This window comes from Rhagoletis zephyria, unplaced genomic scaffold, assembly GCF_001687245.7.
Source record: "Rhagoletis zephyria isolate East Lansing unplaced genomic scaffold, Rhagoletis_zephyria_1.1 Rzeph_scaffold_00305, whole genome shotgun sequence".
Taxonomy (NCBI): Eukaryota; Metazoa; Arthropoda; class Insecta; order Diptera; family Tephritidae; genus Rhagoletis; species Rhagoletis zephyria.
Window position 1 is genome coordinate 8851 of NW_016157389.1, and position 18855 is coordinate 27705.

The 18855-nt window shown below is 36.1% G+C and overlaps 1 protein-coding gene and 1 pseudogene across 1 annotated transcript; both read left to right on the top strand.

Annotated features, from left to right (window-relative positions):
• Positions 1-2285: 2285 nt before the first annotated feature.
• LOC108358852 (uncharacterized) lies at positions 2286-7157 on the top strand. The gene is made up of 2 exons (XM_017610348.1): positions 2286-4084; positions 7019-7157. Exons 1-2 carry the CDS (start codon positions 2298-2300, stop codon positions 7074-7076), a joined length of 1845 nt encoding a protein of 614 aa, XP_017465837.1. The 5' UTR covers positions 2286-2297; the 3' UTR covers positions 7077-7157.
• A 10556-nt stretch (positions 7158-17713) lies between these two features.
• On the top strand, positions 17714-18595 carry LOC108358850 (uncharacterized; annotated as a pseudogene).
• Positions 18596-18855: the final 260 nt, after the last annotated feature.

Genomic DNA, 18855 nt, shown 5'->3' on the forward strand with positions numbered 1-18855 from the left:
ATTTTATTTATATATTTAATTTTACTTTATTTTATTTTCATTTGCTTTATTTTATATCACATTTCTTATTTTACTATTAGTTAATTTTAATTTTTAGAGATGAATTTTGTTAAAAATTCAACAACAACTAACTGAAAGTAACGTAAAAAAATATAGAACTTATAAAAAAAAGAATGAAAAAGAAATAAAAAAAGTATACTGGCCGTGGGACTCGAACCCACGACCTTGCGGCTGGTTTATTCGCATTACTGCCGTCTGTAAGGGTAAAATTTTAATTTGCATTTATGCTTATTAATTCAAATTAATTTTCTCCGTCTGTCTACCATATTACTGTGTTCACGTCTATACAAAATATATAGAAAGCTTAAAAGAATTTTGCCCGCGGGCAAGGCGGTGCCCATCAGTGATTTAAAGGGATAGTTTCCTGTAAGCTTTTGCTTTGCTATGACTATTAACAAGTCGCAGGGGCAGACGCTAAATGCCGTTGGTATTGATCCAAGGACCAGCTGTTTCTCACACGGTCAACTTTATGTCGCTTGCTCTCGCGTCTCCAGTCCTGAACATTTGCTCATTTACGCTAGCGAACGAAAAACGTCAAACATAGTTTTTAAGGAAATTTTGTAAATAAAGCATTTTAAATTTAAATTTATGTTAATGGTTTTTCTTTCTGCCATTTGTAAACGAACATATTATTACGCAGACAAAGTCCCGGGCACCAGCTAGTCTAATTTATGACTTACGCAATGAGGGTGTATATGTTTGCAGTCAAATGCCGATTTTCAGCATATTGTTTATATGGTTTTTTGGCTATAACTCGTCGACTAATTGATATTTTTTCAATCTGTTAAAGCCAACTTATTGCTAGAGACCTGTGCAACAATTAACATTAAAAAAAAAAGATTTAGAAAATTTTTGTAGTGCTTATGAAGCAAAATGTTGGAACATTTTTTTTCATGCTTTTTGAACATATTTTCCACAAAACTAAGTCTCTTTCTTTCTGTTTGATCTATAATATGCTTCTCAGTTTCTTCAATAAATTTCATTTGAAAAGAAAACAATCATAATACAAAACTTGCGTTTTCCAGCTTAATATTAATTTACTTCTCATTTCTTATGTACCAATTTTTTCAGTGTTGGTTTTGAAGAAGCATTGAAAAAGAAATTATAAAAATATGGAAAAAAATATAATTTTGAAATGTTAGTTATGAAAAGTTTTAAGTAAAAAAATTAAATAAATTAAATTAATGATTTGGCCAGTTGCCGTTTAGCAGGTGGCTGTGGATCAACATCACTGCTCTCTCTAATATCTTGGTCATCGTCATCATCATCAGAAAGGTCGATAATTTCGTCCAACAGATATTCTGGAATTTTACCTTTGTCTTCCCCTTCTTCCTCTTTTTCCTCGTCTTCCTCTTCTTCAAAGGTGTTTTTATACCACCAACAAATTTCAGCCAAAAGTTCGAAGGTCGATTAAAAAAAAATGCGACCTATCATAAACAAACGCCGCGATACGGGTCTTTTAATTTAGCCTTTTTTTTCACCCCTCACTCTCAGAATCGACCTAACTTTTGCTAACCTGAATTTGTTCCACAGTGCTACCCTTCTATTTGTCGGCGAAATAACCATTAGTGAGTAATTTTTAAAATGAAAGTGACAAATAAACAACAATTTGAAGAAATGGTTGCATATTTATTAGAGAATCTTTACTGGGTATGGGTTGGAATAAGGAGCTAACCAAAAGCCAAGTAAAAGCCGAGTGGGAAAAAATTCCAACCAAATGAAACACTTTAAGTTCCAGTTCGTGATGGAAGCGGTTGGCAAAAGGTTATAAATGATAAAGTCTGAAAATCTCTGAATATCACTGATTATCTTACTTTACTTTTTCAAACAAATGAAAAACAAATAGGTTTGGCATGATTTAAAATATACAGTAAAAAGGCAAAAAGGCTATCTGCGCCATAACGCTTCTGAATCAAGAGCTACAGAAGGTGGAATTTTTACGCAGCGTATTCTTTCTGCACTAGAGGAGTCAGTGGCTTATTTGGTTCAATTTTATAAACCAGAGGTGAGCAAGGCCGAGGCCGAAAAGAGCCACATGTAAATTTTAAAGGCTACAAAGAGCCACACAAAAAACAACAAAAACAAAAATTGTATTTTTAAATAAAATCATTATTAGAAATTAAAACCATTGATTTATTAATTTTTAACTGACTTCAAAAAAGGAGGAGGTTATCAGTTCGTCGGAATACTTTTTTCTTTTTATAAATCCCAATCCTATTGTCTCCTATGAGGCAATAATGGAAAGCCTAGAAGCAGCCCAGGTAGAGTCTGCCATCCTACTATGGATAAAAAGCCTGCTGAGCTGCAGGAAAATTAAGGCGGAGTGGAACGAAGCCAGGTTGCTCAGACTAGCGCATAGAGGAACTCCTCAGGGTGGTGTTCTGTCACCACTCCTGTGGCTACTCGTAGCGAATGAGCTTCTGGGAAAATTCGAAGGGAAAGCACCCAGACTAATTGCCTATGCGGACGACATAGCTATAGTTGTTACGGGGAAATTCCTAGACACCATCAGTAACGTAATGGAAAGCGCTCTAAGGGTCGTACATCGATGGGCGACAACAGTCAACTTAGAGGTAAATGCTGACAAAACGGATGCGGTACTGTTCACAAGAAGGTACAAAATCCCCGCGTGGAAACCCCCGAGGCTCAACGGGGCGGAGCTATCAATCAAGGATCACACCAAGTACCTGGGAGTAATTTTGGACAGCAAACTGATGTGGAAGCTAAATGTGGAGGAAAGGGTGAAAAAGGCCAGTGGTGCCCTTTACGCATGTAAAAAGATGCTGGGTACCACATGGGGCCTATCCCCTGGCCTCATGCATTGGTGTTACACAGCGGTAGTTAAGCCCATATTGCTCTACGGTGCTCTGGTATGGTGGACCGCTGCAAACAAAATTTCGTATAGAAAACCATTGGAGCGATTACAGCGGCTCGCTGCACTGTGCATAACAGGAGCGCTAAGGACCACTCCAACGGCGGCACTTGAAAGGCTACTTGGCCTACCACCAATCGACATCGCGGTGGAGAGCACTGCAGCGAAATCCGCCACGAGATTGATGGCCTTAGGTGAATTCTCCGCAAGAACCTTCGGGCACAGCTCGATATGCAGGGGGATGGAGGACAAAATAGACCACATACCCCCACGCTTCATCTGGGGAAGAAGGTTTAAAGCTACGGTTAAGGAGGGCGGATGGCGCATGAGCACGCGACCCGCCGGCGTAACGTATAACATCTACACGGATGGATCAAAAATGGCTGATGGAGTGGGCGCCGGAGTCTATTGCGCCGAGCTAGACCTCAGGCAACCCTTCAAGCTTCCAGAGTACTGCAGTATTTTCCAGGCGGAAGTCTTCGCTGTAGGGAAAGCTGCTGAGATAGCTAGCAACGCAGGAAATTATATAAAAAATATCAATATATATGTCGATAGCCAGGCGGCGATTAAGGCCATAATCTCACATCGTATTGCGTCAGAAAATGTCCTTAGAAGCAGGGAAGCAGTAGACAGGGCGGCCGAGAGTAAACGGCTGCATATATACTGGGTTCCAGGCCACAAGGGCATTTTAGGCAACGAAATAGCTGATGAGATTGCCAAAAGTGCCATCCGTCTTGCTAGCGAACCAGTACGGGAAATACAAAAGTCGCTAAAAACGATCTACAATGAAATTTCCGAAAGAGCTGGGTGCCGGATCAGGGGGAGATGGAACGCATTAGCGACATGCAAAACCACCAAGATCATGTGCAATAGCAGCAAAGGAAACACCCATTTCTTGCTTACACGGTCACGTAGGGATTGCAGGACAGTTGTCGGCCTAATGACGGGCCACAACCTACTGGCATCCCACGCAAGCAGAATGGGCATTAGTAACAGTGACGCATGCAGGAAGTGCAGGGAGGAAGGCATGAGTGAGACGTTAGAACACCTCCTCTGTTTCTGTCCGGCCTTAGCTAGAAATCGTCTTAGTTATCTCGGAGCTTCGCAGTTTAAAGGACTAGAGGAGGTTTCAAAACTGGATATTAAGGCACTCTTGAACTTCGCAAAAAGCGTTGACGTCCTATACGACGACTACTTTAGACCGCAGTAAAACGGACCTCCATCTGGCACTACAAAGGACCAACGGGTCTATGTAAGGCGCAACAGCCGGCCAGTGTAACCTAACCTAACCTATAAATCCCAACGGTTTTACCCTCCTTTACTGACCATCCGCACGAGGTACGGAAACATTATTTTAAATCCTTGCACCGAGTCACGAAAGGCGGGAGTTTGTTAAGTGTCGAGATCTAAAACTGTTCAGCTACAGAACTAAATTCATCAGCTGATTTTATGTCTTTGTGTTAATAATTCATTTATTGAGAGAGGAGAGCATCGCTTTCTTAATACTGAAAAGCGGATCTAATATATCAAACGTGCTGGAATGAAAGTTAAAATCCTGGCATAGTTTTTCAGGCTTTCAGAAATAGGGGACAAAAGTGTCTTGATACACAAGAGGGAACATTAAAGTTAACCACAGCTAGAAGAGACGGACTTGAAATTGAGCCTGTCAGTAATTTAACCATAACAAGTAAAAAAGTCTAAGTTAGATACATATTGGACGAACGGCTACCGAAATAAATATATGTGATCATAAGTGGCGGTGCCGAGCCCATTTTCCAAAATTTTACCATAAACGTATTTTGTGCCAAAGAATTATTGCAAACATCAATTTTGAATAAATTAGCTTCGGTATTTACTGATTTATCGAAGATTTCGTATTTCTCTAAATTACCGTTATATAGGATGTGGGCGTCGCTATTGTCCGATTTAAAAAATTTTCAGTAATTGGGTACCAAGACCAACAACCGTACCAACCTTGGCAGAAATTGGTGGAGCGGTTCCCAAGATATACACGTGTAATCATAAGTGGACGTGGCTACGTCCATTAGCGTAGGCCGAAAGTCCGCTTTTTTAGAATTTTGATTGGTAATAGCAAAAATCTGTGAAATGTGAAAATGTTTGATCAATATCCTAGGCTTGCCTAAGTCCATCAAAGTTCAAGTACTAGAAAAAATGTTTTCTTAACTAACTTCGATTCTCTACAAAAAAGGTCCAAATACCAAATTATGTAGGACTAATACTTTCGAAGATTATTGCAATTTTAGTAAAAAAAATTATTAATTAATTTATTTATCAATTTTTATTTTTTTGAGCATATTGAACTTTGATGGACTTAAGCGAGTCTAGGATGTTTACCAAAAAAATTCCAAATTTCGCACTGATTTTTTTTAAAGCATAATGAACCATATTTTTGCTATTACCAATCAAAATTGCAAAAAAGCGGGGTTTCGGCCCACGCTAACGTCCATTTTCCAAAAATTTACAATATTCTTATTTTTCGTCTAAAAGTGATTGAAAATATCAATTTTGAGTGAATAAGCTTCAGTAGTTACTAAAATATCGCAGTTTTCGTATTTCTCAAAACTAACGTTATATGGGAAGTAGGCGTGGTTATTGTCCGATTTTGCCCATTTTCAATACCATCCGTCCTACGCCGAAAAGAGGAACACATACCAAGTTTCATTAAGATATCTAAATTTTTACTCGAGTTATCGTGTGCACAGACGGACGGACGGACAGACAGACACCGCTTAATCGATTCCTTTTTTCATTCTGATCATTTATGTATATGTGCATTTGACCCTTATTATGAGTTGCATTCGATTTTCGATCTTCGCTGGTTATCGAAGATCGAAGATCGAACGTGAAATTCGTATTATGAGCTATGCAACCGTGTGGAAATATTCGTTGAGTATCGAATTTTCTTTCGAATAGAATTTAGCTTTCGATGGTGTAGCGAAGTATTAGAAAATTGTTAAAAATTTATGGTTTTGCATTTGTTTTCTTACTTTTTAGCGGCTAGACACTAATTTTAAACAATTTTTGTTAATTTTATGCAGTTCTAACTTCGTGAATACTAAACACAAGCTCGGAGGGCTGGTTTTACGTGTGAAAGAAAATCTCAATACTCAGTTGGAACGATCTCTGAGAACAAAATCATAGAGCTGTTTATAGTTTTAATATATTTTAAATAGATTTGGATCACAAAATTTCTTAAATATTTTGTATTTCTACTCCTGGCCAGTTTTATAAGCTCTCATCGTCTGACGAATTGTTCAACCAGAACAATAATGCTAATTTTTACCGCGTTTTTATAAACTCGCTATCTTTTTTATTTCATTTTAATTTGCTCGATTCGTAAACAAAGCTTGTCAGCGGCGAAAAATATCATATTGTGAACAACCGAAACGAGCGAAATTCGAATCAGCGCCATAATACGAAATGAAAATTCGTTCGATCAGCACTTTCGACCACAGTCGAAAATCGAGTGCAACTCATAATAGGGGCCTTTGCAGTGTTGCCACAAAGTTTTTTTTATTTTTTACCAAAATCACCGAAAAAAGTTACCAAATTCAACAAAAAATTACCAATCTTATTTTATGTGCAGAACCGCACAAACATGCATACGTTATTTTGGCAGTTGGGGCTCGACATGTATGCTTGTACAGTTTGGTAATTTTTTGTAATATGTCTATATATATGACTTGTCAAAATATGGTGCGGCTATAATTTTTTCGCCCACTGTATGTAAACAAGTGACAAGAAAATATATCAAAAATTCAACGCTTGAAGGAAAGCTTTCGACTCACACATAGACAGAGTGAAGTCCCCCGCTGAATGCCGTAGCTTTTTGAACGTGAACATACATATTTACGTAGAATTCTACTCATATATATGGTTGCCGGGTACACTGGAAAATTGATGGTAATTGCAAAGCAGACGAACTGACAGGGATAGGTAGGACCACCCAAAACCTTCCAGGAAAGGACGCGGTGGATATACTTAGCAATGGCCACTTTCAAGCAGTTTGTTAAAGATTACACAATTCTAGTAGCCAAGGTACGCTGGAACAACTTTCACCTTGCNCTTGAACTTCGCAAAAAGCGTTGACGTCCTATACGACGACTACTTTAGACCGCAGTAAAACGGACCTCCATCTGGCACTACAAAGGACCAACGGGTCTATGTAAGGCGCAACAGCCGGCCAGTGTAACCTAACCTAACCTATAAATCCCAACGGTTTTACCCTCCTTTACTGACCATCCGCACGAGGTACGGAAACATTATTTTAAATCCTTGCACCGAGTCACGAAAGGCGGGAGTTTGTTAAGTGTCGAGATCTAAAACTGTTCAGCTACAGAACTAAATTCATCAGCTGATTTTATGTCTTTGTGTTAATAATTCATTTATTGAGAGAGGAGAGCATCGCTTTCTTAATACTGAAAAGCGGATCTAATATATCAAACGTGCTGGAATGAAAGTTAAAATCCTGGCATAGTTTTTCAGGCTTTCAGAAATAGGGGACAAAAGTGTCTTGATACACAAGAGGGAACATTAAAGTTAACCACAGCTAGAAGAGACGGACTTGAAATTGAGCCTGTCAGTAATTTAACCATAACAAGTAAAAAAGTCTAAGTTAGATACATATTGGACGAACGGCTACCGAAATAAATATATGTGATCATAAGTGGCGGTGCCGAGCCCATTTTCCAAAATTTTACCATAAACGTATTTTGTGCCAAAGAATTATTGCAAACATCAATTTTGAATAAATTAGCTTCGGTATTTACTGATTTATCGAAGATTTCGTATTTCTCTAAATTACCGTTATATAGGATGTGGGCGTCGCTATTGTCCGATTTAAAAAATTTTCAGTAATTGGGTACCAAGACCAACAACCGTACCAACCTTGGCAGAAATTGGTGGAGCGGTTCCCAAGATATACACGTGTAATCATAAGTGGACGTGGCTACGTCCATTAGCGTAGGCCGAAAGTCCGCTTTTTTAGAATTTTGATTGGTAATAGCAAAAATCTGTGAAATGTGAAAATGTTTGATCAATATCCTAGGCTTGCCTAAGTCCATCAAAGTTCAAGTACTAGAAAAAATGTTTTCTTAACTAACTTCGATTCTCTACAAAAAAGGTCCAAATACCAAATTATGTAGGACTAATACTTTCGAAGATTATTGCAATTTTAGTAAAAAAAATTATTAATTAATTTATTTATCAATTTTTATTTTTTTGAGCATATTGAACTTTGATGGACTTAAGCGAGTCTAGGATGTTTACCAAAAAAATTCCAAATTTCGCACTGATTTTTTTTAAAGCATAATGAACCATATTTTTGCTATTACCAATCAAAATTGCAAAAAAGCGGGGTTTCGGCCCACGCTAACGTCCATTTTCCAAAAATTTACAATATTCTTATTTTTCGTCTAAAAGTGATTGAAAATATCAATTTTGAGTGAATAAGCTTCAGTAGTTACTAAAATATCGCAGTTTTCGTATTTCTCAAAACTAACGTTATATGGGAAGTAGGCGTGGTTATTGTCCGATTTTGCCCATTTTCAATACCATCCGTCCTACGCCGAAAAGAGGAACACATACCAAGTTTCATTAAGATATCTAAATTTTTACTCGAGTTATCGTGTGCACAGACGGACGGACGGACAGACAGACACCGCTTAATCGATTCCTTTTTTCATTCTGATCATTTATGTATATGTGCATTTGACCCTTATTATGAGTTGCATTCGATTTTCGATCTTCGCTGGTTATCGAAGATCGAAGATCGAACGTGAAATTCGTATTATGAGCTATGCAACCGTGTGGAAATATTCGTTGAGTATCGAATTTTCTTTCGAATAGAATTTAGCTTTCGATGGTGTAGCGAAGTATTAGAAAATTGTTAAAAATTTATGGTTTTGCATTTGTTTTCTTACTTTTTAGCGGCTAGACACTAATTTTAAACANAGTTTGGGTTCATCATTTTCAAAAACGTCCGCACTGCTCGACGTGGCGAGCGTGGCGGACTACGTATTTAGGGGGGGAAAAGGGAGTTGTCGACCACAGCGGTCCCCTCCGCTGTGGCAAGGTCATTCTACCTCCTGAGGTGACCCGGTATCAGGAGAGCGCCGTTAGAATACAGCCGGATACCCCTGGCTGCAAACCATCCAATAGGCNTTTATGCAGTTCTAACTTCGTGAATACTAAACACAAGCTCGGAGGGCTGGTTTTACGTGTGAAAGAAAATCTCAATACTCAGTTGGAACGATCTCTGAGAACAAAATCATAGAGCTGTTTATAGTTTTAATATATTTTAAATAGATTTGGATNACCAACACGATGAGGCAGAACCATCTAAGACCGAATAGAAAAAGTTACCAAATTGAAATATGAATTACCAAATTACCAAACTTGATAAATAAAGAAAAAAATTACCAATTTTGGTTAAAGATTACCAAAGCGGCAACGCTGGGCCTTTGTCTAANTTTGTATTTCTACTCCTGGCCAGTTTTATAAGCTCTCATCGTCTGACGAATTGTTCAACCAGAACAATAATGCTAATTTTTACCGCGTTTTTATAAACTCGCTATCTTTTTTATTTCATTNTAGTGCGCTCGGGTATAAAAATTATAGCTAGCATTTCCCTGCGACTGCATAGAAGAACGCTTTCTAACCTTATAAGTAAAGAAAAGACTTATTATAAAGCAACAGTTGTGAAGTTTCCCAAATTGAATGAATCGACTTATGGGTTAGAAAACAATGATATTCCATCCGCGAGTAGAGAAACATTTTGCCGCGAAATAATTAATGAACGTCCAGCACTATGGAAGTGTTTCCTGAATTAGATATCGATGAATATANTCGATTCGTAAACAAAGCTTGTCAGCGGCGAAAAATATCATATTGTGAACAACCGAAACGAGCGAAATTCGAATCAGCGCCATAATACGAAATGAAAATTCGTTCGATCAGCACTTTCGACCACANAACAAAAACCTAAGTGAGCAAATTTGTAGGGGGTTAAAAACGTGGGCAATTAAAAATAGTATTTCGCAAAATAGCGTAACGGACCTCATACAAACCTTACATAATGCTGGACTGAACGGGTTACTTTTAACTGCAAGAACCATTTTGGGTACAAGTAGAAAAGTAGTTGAAATTCGACGTTTTCCTGAAGAGGAATTTTTGTATTTAGGAATACAATATAATTTTAATTTCAAAGATTTTGNGTGCAACTCATAATAGGGGCCTTTGCAGTGTTGCCACAAAGTTTTTTTTATTTTTTACCAAAATCACCGAAAAAANGAGAATTTCGATAGATGTCGGTATAGATGGTTTGAAAAGCTCTAATAGGGGATTGTGGCCCATTTTGGGGCATGTAGAAGCTTTTCCTAATTCGGTCAAGTCAGAATGGTGTAAGGGTGGGATCTAACCAGGTTTTAAAAGAATTTAGTGTAAGACTTTTTAAATGTGGCACACCAGCTGCCCTAAACGTCTTTAACAAGGACAGTATTTATAAAGAAGGGTCTGTTTTTTCAAAACGTTGGGGAATTAAGAACAGATAGTTCGTTTAAAAATAGAGCAGATATAACATTTAGACGAATTTAGATAGTGTAGAATCTGTAAATATTGGCATTGTAAATATTTCAATTTCCGTTAGAACCCATGCATTTAGTTGACATAGGAGTAACTAAAAAGCTACTCCAGTTGCTTATTAACCCTACAATGGTCACGTGATCTACGAGCGTACTCCACTTATTTTAAAATAGTACTATCTTTTAATTTTCCTTCTTAAGATAGTTGCGCTTTTCAGTAGGTGTTGCTAATATGTACGTCTGCTCACATGATCAGTGTATTAGGTGCGCTGAGGGGGAGCGATTGGAAATTGTACCAAGGCTAAAATATAACTGGTCTACATATGTAGACCACGTGACCAATGGCGTTTGAGTTTTTGCTTCAACATTATATTTTAAATTCATTATTTTGATAGGTAAAAGTAAGTAATATTTACGAACTTTTCATACTCACGAAGTTAAAACAATATCTACTATTTAGACAAAACTATGTCAGAACTAAAAAAAAGACAAGTGGAGACGCCAAAGAATTTTACCAATTAGAAAAGAGCGCTGCTATGTTTTCTCCACCCACAGCAAATTATGTCGGCCGTTTTCATATCTACCCTCGAAGTAAATATTCCAGACGGGCATGTGTGAGGGAGACTTACTGGCAAAACGCGCATGAGGAATGCCGGCACATTTTGTGTAAGTGAGTAAAATTTTCCTAATCTCAGTGGCCTCTAATTAATTTATTTTTGAATGGAATTTTGCTTTTGGTTTTTTAGGTGAAATGTTTTAATGCTTTGTACGATGAAAAATTGTTTATTCATTGTTTTCAATATATAAATATATTTATTCAATTAATTGTATGCCTGTTATCAAAAACACTAAAAACTGGATGCAGTTTGTTTCGTTGGGTTCTTTTTTTAAATAAAAGATATTTTGTCCTAAAATCTATTCCATTTTTAACCTTCCAAAAATGTGTTTGTGCTATATTATCATTTATATTCTCATAATTATTTGTCCTATTTCAAAACAAAAATGGTCTACGATCCAGACTCAGTCGAGATCTGAATGAAATAAGCAACTGGAAATCGACAGAATACCGACAATTTTTTATTGTACTCGGGGTTGTTTATTTTGAAAGACTGCATACCGGATAACTTGTATTACCATTTTCTTTTGTTGCATGTCAGTATTCGCTTTCTCTGTTGTGAGAAGTCTTGTCAAGTAGAATCTAATGTCGCTAATGAAATGTTAAAAGAATTTGTAAAGTTGGGCTGGCTTCCAAAACGTTAATTGCTTTGCATACGTACAAAGTATAATGTTCCATAACGCCGAACTACAAAATATTTACAACGTATACTTTTCCAAAACGCATCCGAAAAGTTATCGAAACGCATCGCTTGAGCAATCAGCGCATCATAAACAAAGTTGATGCTTCGTTTGTTATTGGTTACCATTGGTGATTTAAAAACGGAAAATTAAGACAAATTATTAATAATCCGAATAAAATATTGCAGCAATTATTTTTAAGAATAGAAAAACGACGAAATATTACGGATTCTAGCAAAATTTTCCAAATATATAAGTTTATTATCAATTATAAAAAAGAAAAAGAAAGTTTCTTCTTTAGTAAAAAAACGGGATCCCTAAAAATTGTCAACCAAAAAACCCAAACAGACAGTTTTGGCGTTGTAGTTTTGACAAAGGTTGGGGACATTTTTAGGGAGCCCGTAGTGTCCTCATTTGATTTAGGTATTTTTGTAGCCCAAATTATAGATGAAGACATTCAAATTATGTATTAAGAGAGAACATATCTATATATTAATACACTAACATGAGTTTTGTCTCCGTTCGTTTGGTGATTCTACCGAACCGATTTCCAAACCAAGAACACCATTGGAAAGGCATTTTTCTGTAGATGAGGTTTCAAAATTGGTTGAAAATTACGGCCTAAACCTTCGTTTAAACATTTCCGTATTAGTGTATAGATGTTGCTGCAACATGATCAATTTGAAATGTTTCGCATGTTGTTTCACTTCGCATTTGAAATAAAGCTTTGAAATAAAGAAAAATATGAAGATGACGAAATAAATGATAACGATGAAGACAAGAAAGAGAAAGCAAAAGTGAAGACAAAGACGAAAATGGAGACAGTCAGAAATGCATAAGAGTTAGGGTAACTAAAGGGTAAATAAATGTATTTTATTTTTGAAGTGAAACTTCTTTAGCGGCGATTCGTTGGTTGGGAGTAAATGGGCAATGATGCACACGGAAATAGTTGCAACGGAAACAAGTGCTTCTAATATATGTCGTATTAATTTAACAAAAACGTGTAAATAAGGGGTTTAAGAATAAGACTGGGATTAAGCCCAATATAGGAAGGAAAATAAAGTTTAGTACGTACATAGACGATGAAAAGGTTAAAGGTAAAAATAAAAACAAAAACAAATGTGCGTGAAGATAAGCCCCCTTTCAGACACGTCAAGTCTTGAAAGCAATTTTTATCGCATTCTCTTTGGTGTTGTCTCTTTGCTTCCACACGCATCAAGTTTTATTGAATTCAACTACTTGGTTCTTTAAACGGGAAGCAACGAAAAGATCAAAAGAGAACAAGAAAACTTGAAACGAATTGACGGTACGGAGGTATCTGTACTCTTCCACTCTCTTCCCACCTCCTTCACCAACGAACGAGCAGACTTGAAAGCAAGACTTGGCGTGTCTGAAAGGGGACTAAAGGATAAAACGACGATCAAAGTTAATTTAAACACTATAAGGTAAAGGTGAAGGGGAATATGCAAAAATAAAGATAAATATGAGGATGAGGATTGATATTGTTAAATAATAATGGATACTTCTATCAATACAACCGATATTGTTATCGATAAAATATTCGATATTGTTATCGATAATGTTATAAATTTTGTTATCGGTGTAATAATCGATATTGTTGTCGATATATTTAACAATATATAAAACGCTTTTGGAATCGTTATATTTTATATATTTATTCTTTTATATTTATATATTTATAGATATTTTTATTGGTATATTTATCGACAAAGTTACCGAGAGCGTTATCAATTTAATATTCGGCACATGACATGTGATCACAATATATGATATCACATAACATTATATCACATGTTATGATATGGCATCACATGACATTACATCACACAATATGATATCACATAATACGATATCACATGATATGACATCACATGATATGACATCATATCGTATGACATAACTTCACATGATATAACATCACATAACATGACATCACATGATTTGGCATCAAATAACATCGCATTACTTGGAAAAATATTTATTTCTGTATCGATTAACATGGTTAGTGAAAGCATGCGCATTGTTTTCTTTCAAAATTAAATTGTAAAAAACTAATAACAAGCTACGGCTCTGATATTTCAAGCCCCTTAAAAAGCCCGGGGCCCGGGGAGGAATCCCCCATTCTTACCCTCTCGACAGGTCCGGGTAGGGATAAAGATAGAAAAAAGATAAAATATAACAAAACAAAAGCTTACGGGGTGTGCATAGCTCAGTGGTTAGCGCTTCTGACTTTGCACATCGATAACGCGGGTTCGATCCCTGCTAAAAGTCTAGAAAAAATAAGTCTGATGGGGAGATATCCGAAATAGCTGCTATAACTTCTACGGCTTAAGAATTAGTCAGCCCTATTCTGCATTTCGATTACGTTCCCGCATTCCGCTCCGCTGGAATCGAACTTAGGTATTCTGCGTTACGATCGAAACGAAAGAAGAAGAGGAAGAGAGAAAACATCTTTCGAAATCAGCTGTTTGCCTAGGAATGTGTGAAATCGAAACAAAACAAAGAAATATTTGCCACCAAACTATAGCAGCATATGAAGTTAAAGTTTGTAAATATTTTAAAATAACTAAATATACCTAGCATCACCATAATTTAAAAATAAAATTTAAGTGGATACATAATTATAAGAATAAAATCCATAGCCGCGGCGTTATTGCTTGAAGACAAGAACGAGTCCCAGATTGCTGATGCGGAAGTTGAAAGGCGGAGATTTAGGGACATGTTTGATCTTTTTCAGATGAGTGAAGAGTCATAAGGAATTCATCTTGAACTGTGTTAATCATCGCTTGAAGTCATTGAAATTATAAACGTTGTTTGTGCACTCCACAAAGCTTATCTTTTCATAGCAAATCGAATTCGAGACAACATACGCACCTCTTTTTAAAAAGTTAGTAAAAACGAGTGCAATAATAAAAGCATCTTTTTTATGTAACTTCACATTTTATGTATGTATGTATCTATGTGCATACATCTATTAATTTTATATAAAAAGAATAAATTGTATTCAGTGCATTTCACAGTCTTATTTATAGATAATGTAAGCAAAAACGCCTGGACTTCCACTTTGAAAACGTCGCGGAATATCCCTTTTGGTTGCCATTCTTTGAGCCAATTTTTCGTATTGCCCGTATTACCGTTCGCGAAAAAACAGAAATCGAGAAAATTCATTTATGATGACTTACAATCGTGGACAGTATATTTTACATAAATTTTTTATAAAACTTTATTATTTAAACCCACGAAAATAACAATTGAAACGTTCTCCGTCAACAAATTTGCAACTTAGAAAAACGGAACTACGATCGAAATGTAGAATAGGTATAATCGTAAATTTCGAAGATTGATCGAAAGGAAACGGAACGCAGAATACCAAAGTTGCCAAACGGAGAAAATTTCGATTCGAGTCGAAATGCAGAATAGGGCTGATTGTTTTTTCCATTATTCCTAACAAAAAAATCGTGGTACAAAGCTCAATAACACTATTGAGACAAAATATAACCTTGAGCTTATAATATTATATTAACTACACCCATAGTTTTTATTCACAATTTCTAAATAAGTAACGTAAGTTCCACTTCTTCAATGTGGCTCAGGTGCACTTACTTTTCGATAGGAATTGAAATAAATTTTGCTATAAAAAATTTAGTTATCGAAAATTATCAAGTTACTGAGATTTATCGAGTCATCGAAGTTTATAGTTAGCGAAATTTATCGAGTTATATATATTTATTGAGTTATAACAACGTGTAAAATTATTGAAATTGACCAATGTTAATTGAGTTGTCGAAATTTATAGACACAGAAAATTAGTTGTCGAAATTTGCGGATAGATATCGAGCTATAAAAATGTATGGGTTAACGAAATTTGTCAATATAATGAAATTTATCAAGTTGTCGAAATTTATTGTTGTGTTTAGGGATTTTTGTGTTCTGGAAATTCATTGAATTATCGATATGTATCCAATTATCGAAATTTATCGGCAAACTGGAATGTATCGGTTATATTCCAAGTCCTGCCAACGGCCTTCAAAGATATAAAAAAAAGTAAGTGCGCCTGGTCCACACTGTAGAAGTGAAACTTACGTTACTTATCTATCTATACATACACACATCTGCTTTTGCTTAAGGTTATATTTTTTCGCTTTTTTTCTATCAATGTAGATCCCTACCTCTACCACTGTTCGTTTTAATAACATTCATGTTATTCTGTTTTTCCATTATCTTCATTTTTATCATTATACTCTATCGATAACAAAATCGATTATAACGTCCATCAAAATACCGATACCAAAATCGATGACCAATTCGATAAAAGTTTCAATAGCAACATCGATAATACCATTGGTAGCTAAATCGATTAGAAAATCGATAACCAAATCGATAAATATCGATAACAAAATCGATAAATATCGATAACGAATTCGATAAATATCTATAACAAAATCGATAAATATCGATAACAAAATGGAAAATGGGCGTAGCCACGCCCACTTATGGTTACATGTGTATATCTTGGTAACCGCTGCATCAATTTATTCCAAACTTGGCACAGTTGTTGGCCCTGGTACAGCATACCAAATGGCCGAAAATTTTTAAAATCGGACAATAACCACGCCCACATCCCATATAACGGTAATTTCGAGAAATACGAAATCCTCGATAAATCAGTAAATATTAAAGCTAATTTATTCAAAATGATGGTTGCAACAATTCTTTGCCAGGAAATACGTTTATGATAAAATTTTGGAAAATGGGCGTGGCACCGCCCACTTATGATCACGTATATGTATCTCGCTAACCGTTCTAGCAATTTGTACCAAACTCGGTATGGTTATTGTGCTTGCCACATAAAAGTAAACCATTGAAAATTGTTGAAATCGGACTAAAATTACGGCCGCTTTTCATATAAAGGTAAATTTCAGAAATGCTTGAAATTTCAATATTTTGAAATTTAAGGACGCTAGTTTACTTAAAATTTATACACGCCGGCTTATCATGTAGCGGTAGCTTTCGGAAAGGTGGAAAACATATATTTAATACTTGCGCCAGGTATTTAATGTTCGGCTCCGCCCGAACTTAGACTTTCTTACTTGTTGCCTTTATCTTTACGCATCTTTGTTTTGGTTGTTATGTTTACGTTTGCCTTTATCCTTTTCTTTATTTATATACGTAGCCACCTTTACCTTCATTCTTGTATTGGTCTTTTTCTAAGTGTTATTCTTTAACCTTTTGTTAGCTAATTTTTGTTAAATTTATAGATACCATATGCATACACATACGAAGCACTTGTTTCAGCCCCAATCATTTCCATTGCACCATTTCCGTTGCACCATTTCCGTTGCATCACTTCCGTTGCATCATTTCCGTCCCAACCAGATCCGTGTGCAATTTCCTCTGAATTTGCCAATTTACTCCCAACCAACCAACCGCCGCTAAAGAAGTTTCACTTCAAAAATTTTAGTTAAGGTTAAGTTCGAAAGCAAGAGATTTTCCGGCAAGTAATTTTGTACATTATGAGTTAAACGACGGACTAAGTTAGAAAAGCTCTCCAAGGGTCTTAAAAAACTAGAAGAACCGTCGAATTTCGACAGTGGCTGGCACTCTAGTAAACCATAAGTATTTTGCTATTCCAGTAGAGAATAAATTTATTTTAATTCCTATGTTACATAACTTTTATAATTTTACTTAGAAATAAATTGAATTCAGTTATATTATTGATGGAGAGGAGGAGCCGGATATCAGCCAAACAAATGGTAAGAAGAATCAGTATTCATTATATTAGTGACACTCTCCTAATTGAAACGTTCTTATTGTAGCTGGAGTATCTCGCCGTTTCGACGTGTTCCAGCCTTTCCTCTACCGTATGGCCACCCAACCTGCCGTGGATAATGGCTCAGGTATATTAAATTAGCAACATACATATGTTGATTGTATTTTTAATTATCACCTAAATTTTATGAAATTCAACAGCGCTACAACACATTTTGGCTGCCCTTGGAAGGGTGGAGACACGACAAGAGGAAATCCTGAAAAGGCTTTCCGCCGTAGAAAGCGCTCTTGCCGAGAAGGTAGGTTTTTTTTAAATTTAATGAATGTTTTAACTATATTTTATTTTCAGATGCCCGAGCGTTGTGAGGTGCAAGCGCAGGGTCAACTGCTGCGAGAATGTAAGGTGCTCTCTGCGAAAACCCACCGCAGTGTAAGCCGACTGTGACTTGGTAAGTGAAGAGCAAACTTTACTGCAAAGTTTGCTTCCAATGTCATCGGAGGAAACACTGTATAAGGTGGAGGAGCACCTTAAAGACAAGGCACACGCTGACGCTATGGTAAGTTACAGTTCTGATCAAGAACGAGCATAGTTTTTTTCTTTAATCAAATATGTATATATTTATATGTATAAACTCTAATACGTTTAAAGGCGGGCATCATCATTCAGCTGAAAACTTCTAGAGGTACAGTGTAGAAAGTGCTGCAGTCGTTGTTCAGTGGCGAGTTGGTGTGGCTGTACAACGTCGATGGAAAGGCTGGGAAAAAAGACACTCATAAAATTAAAAACTGTCGAGCTGGTTCTCGGTAAGTATTAAGATATTTAAACAATAGTACACTACTAATTTTTTAATACTAACAGCCGCATTCGCAAGTACGCACTCGGACAAAATTTTAGCTCTCAAGCACTATGTAGTTTTAAGTAATAATAGATTTAAGAGAGTTAAAAAGAAATGCCAAAATAGTAATTAGTAATTAGTTTTTTTCTTATTTTCTCCATAGTGTGCTTCCTTATTATACATCACCCACTTATTGACAAGTTTTGATCAATAATATGTTTATTATTTAATTTTTATAATTCTTTTATGCTATTATTCTTTAACAAACACCATAGCGACAGCCGGTTCAAAAGTACCCATTCTCAAAATTCGGTTGAAGAACGCCCTATCTATCAATTACCGTTTCAAAAACGCCCTGGAAACTTTGTACAATATTAAAAAAAAAAATCAACAAACTTTT

Coding starts and splice junctions, on each gene's coding strand:
- LOC108358852 (XM_017610348.1), top strand. CDS start 2,298: ATGGAAAGCCTAGAAGCAGCCCAGGTAGAGTCTGCCATCCTACTATGG.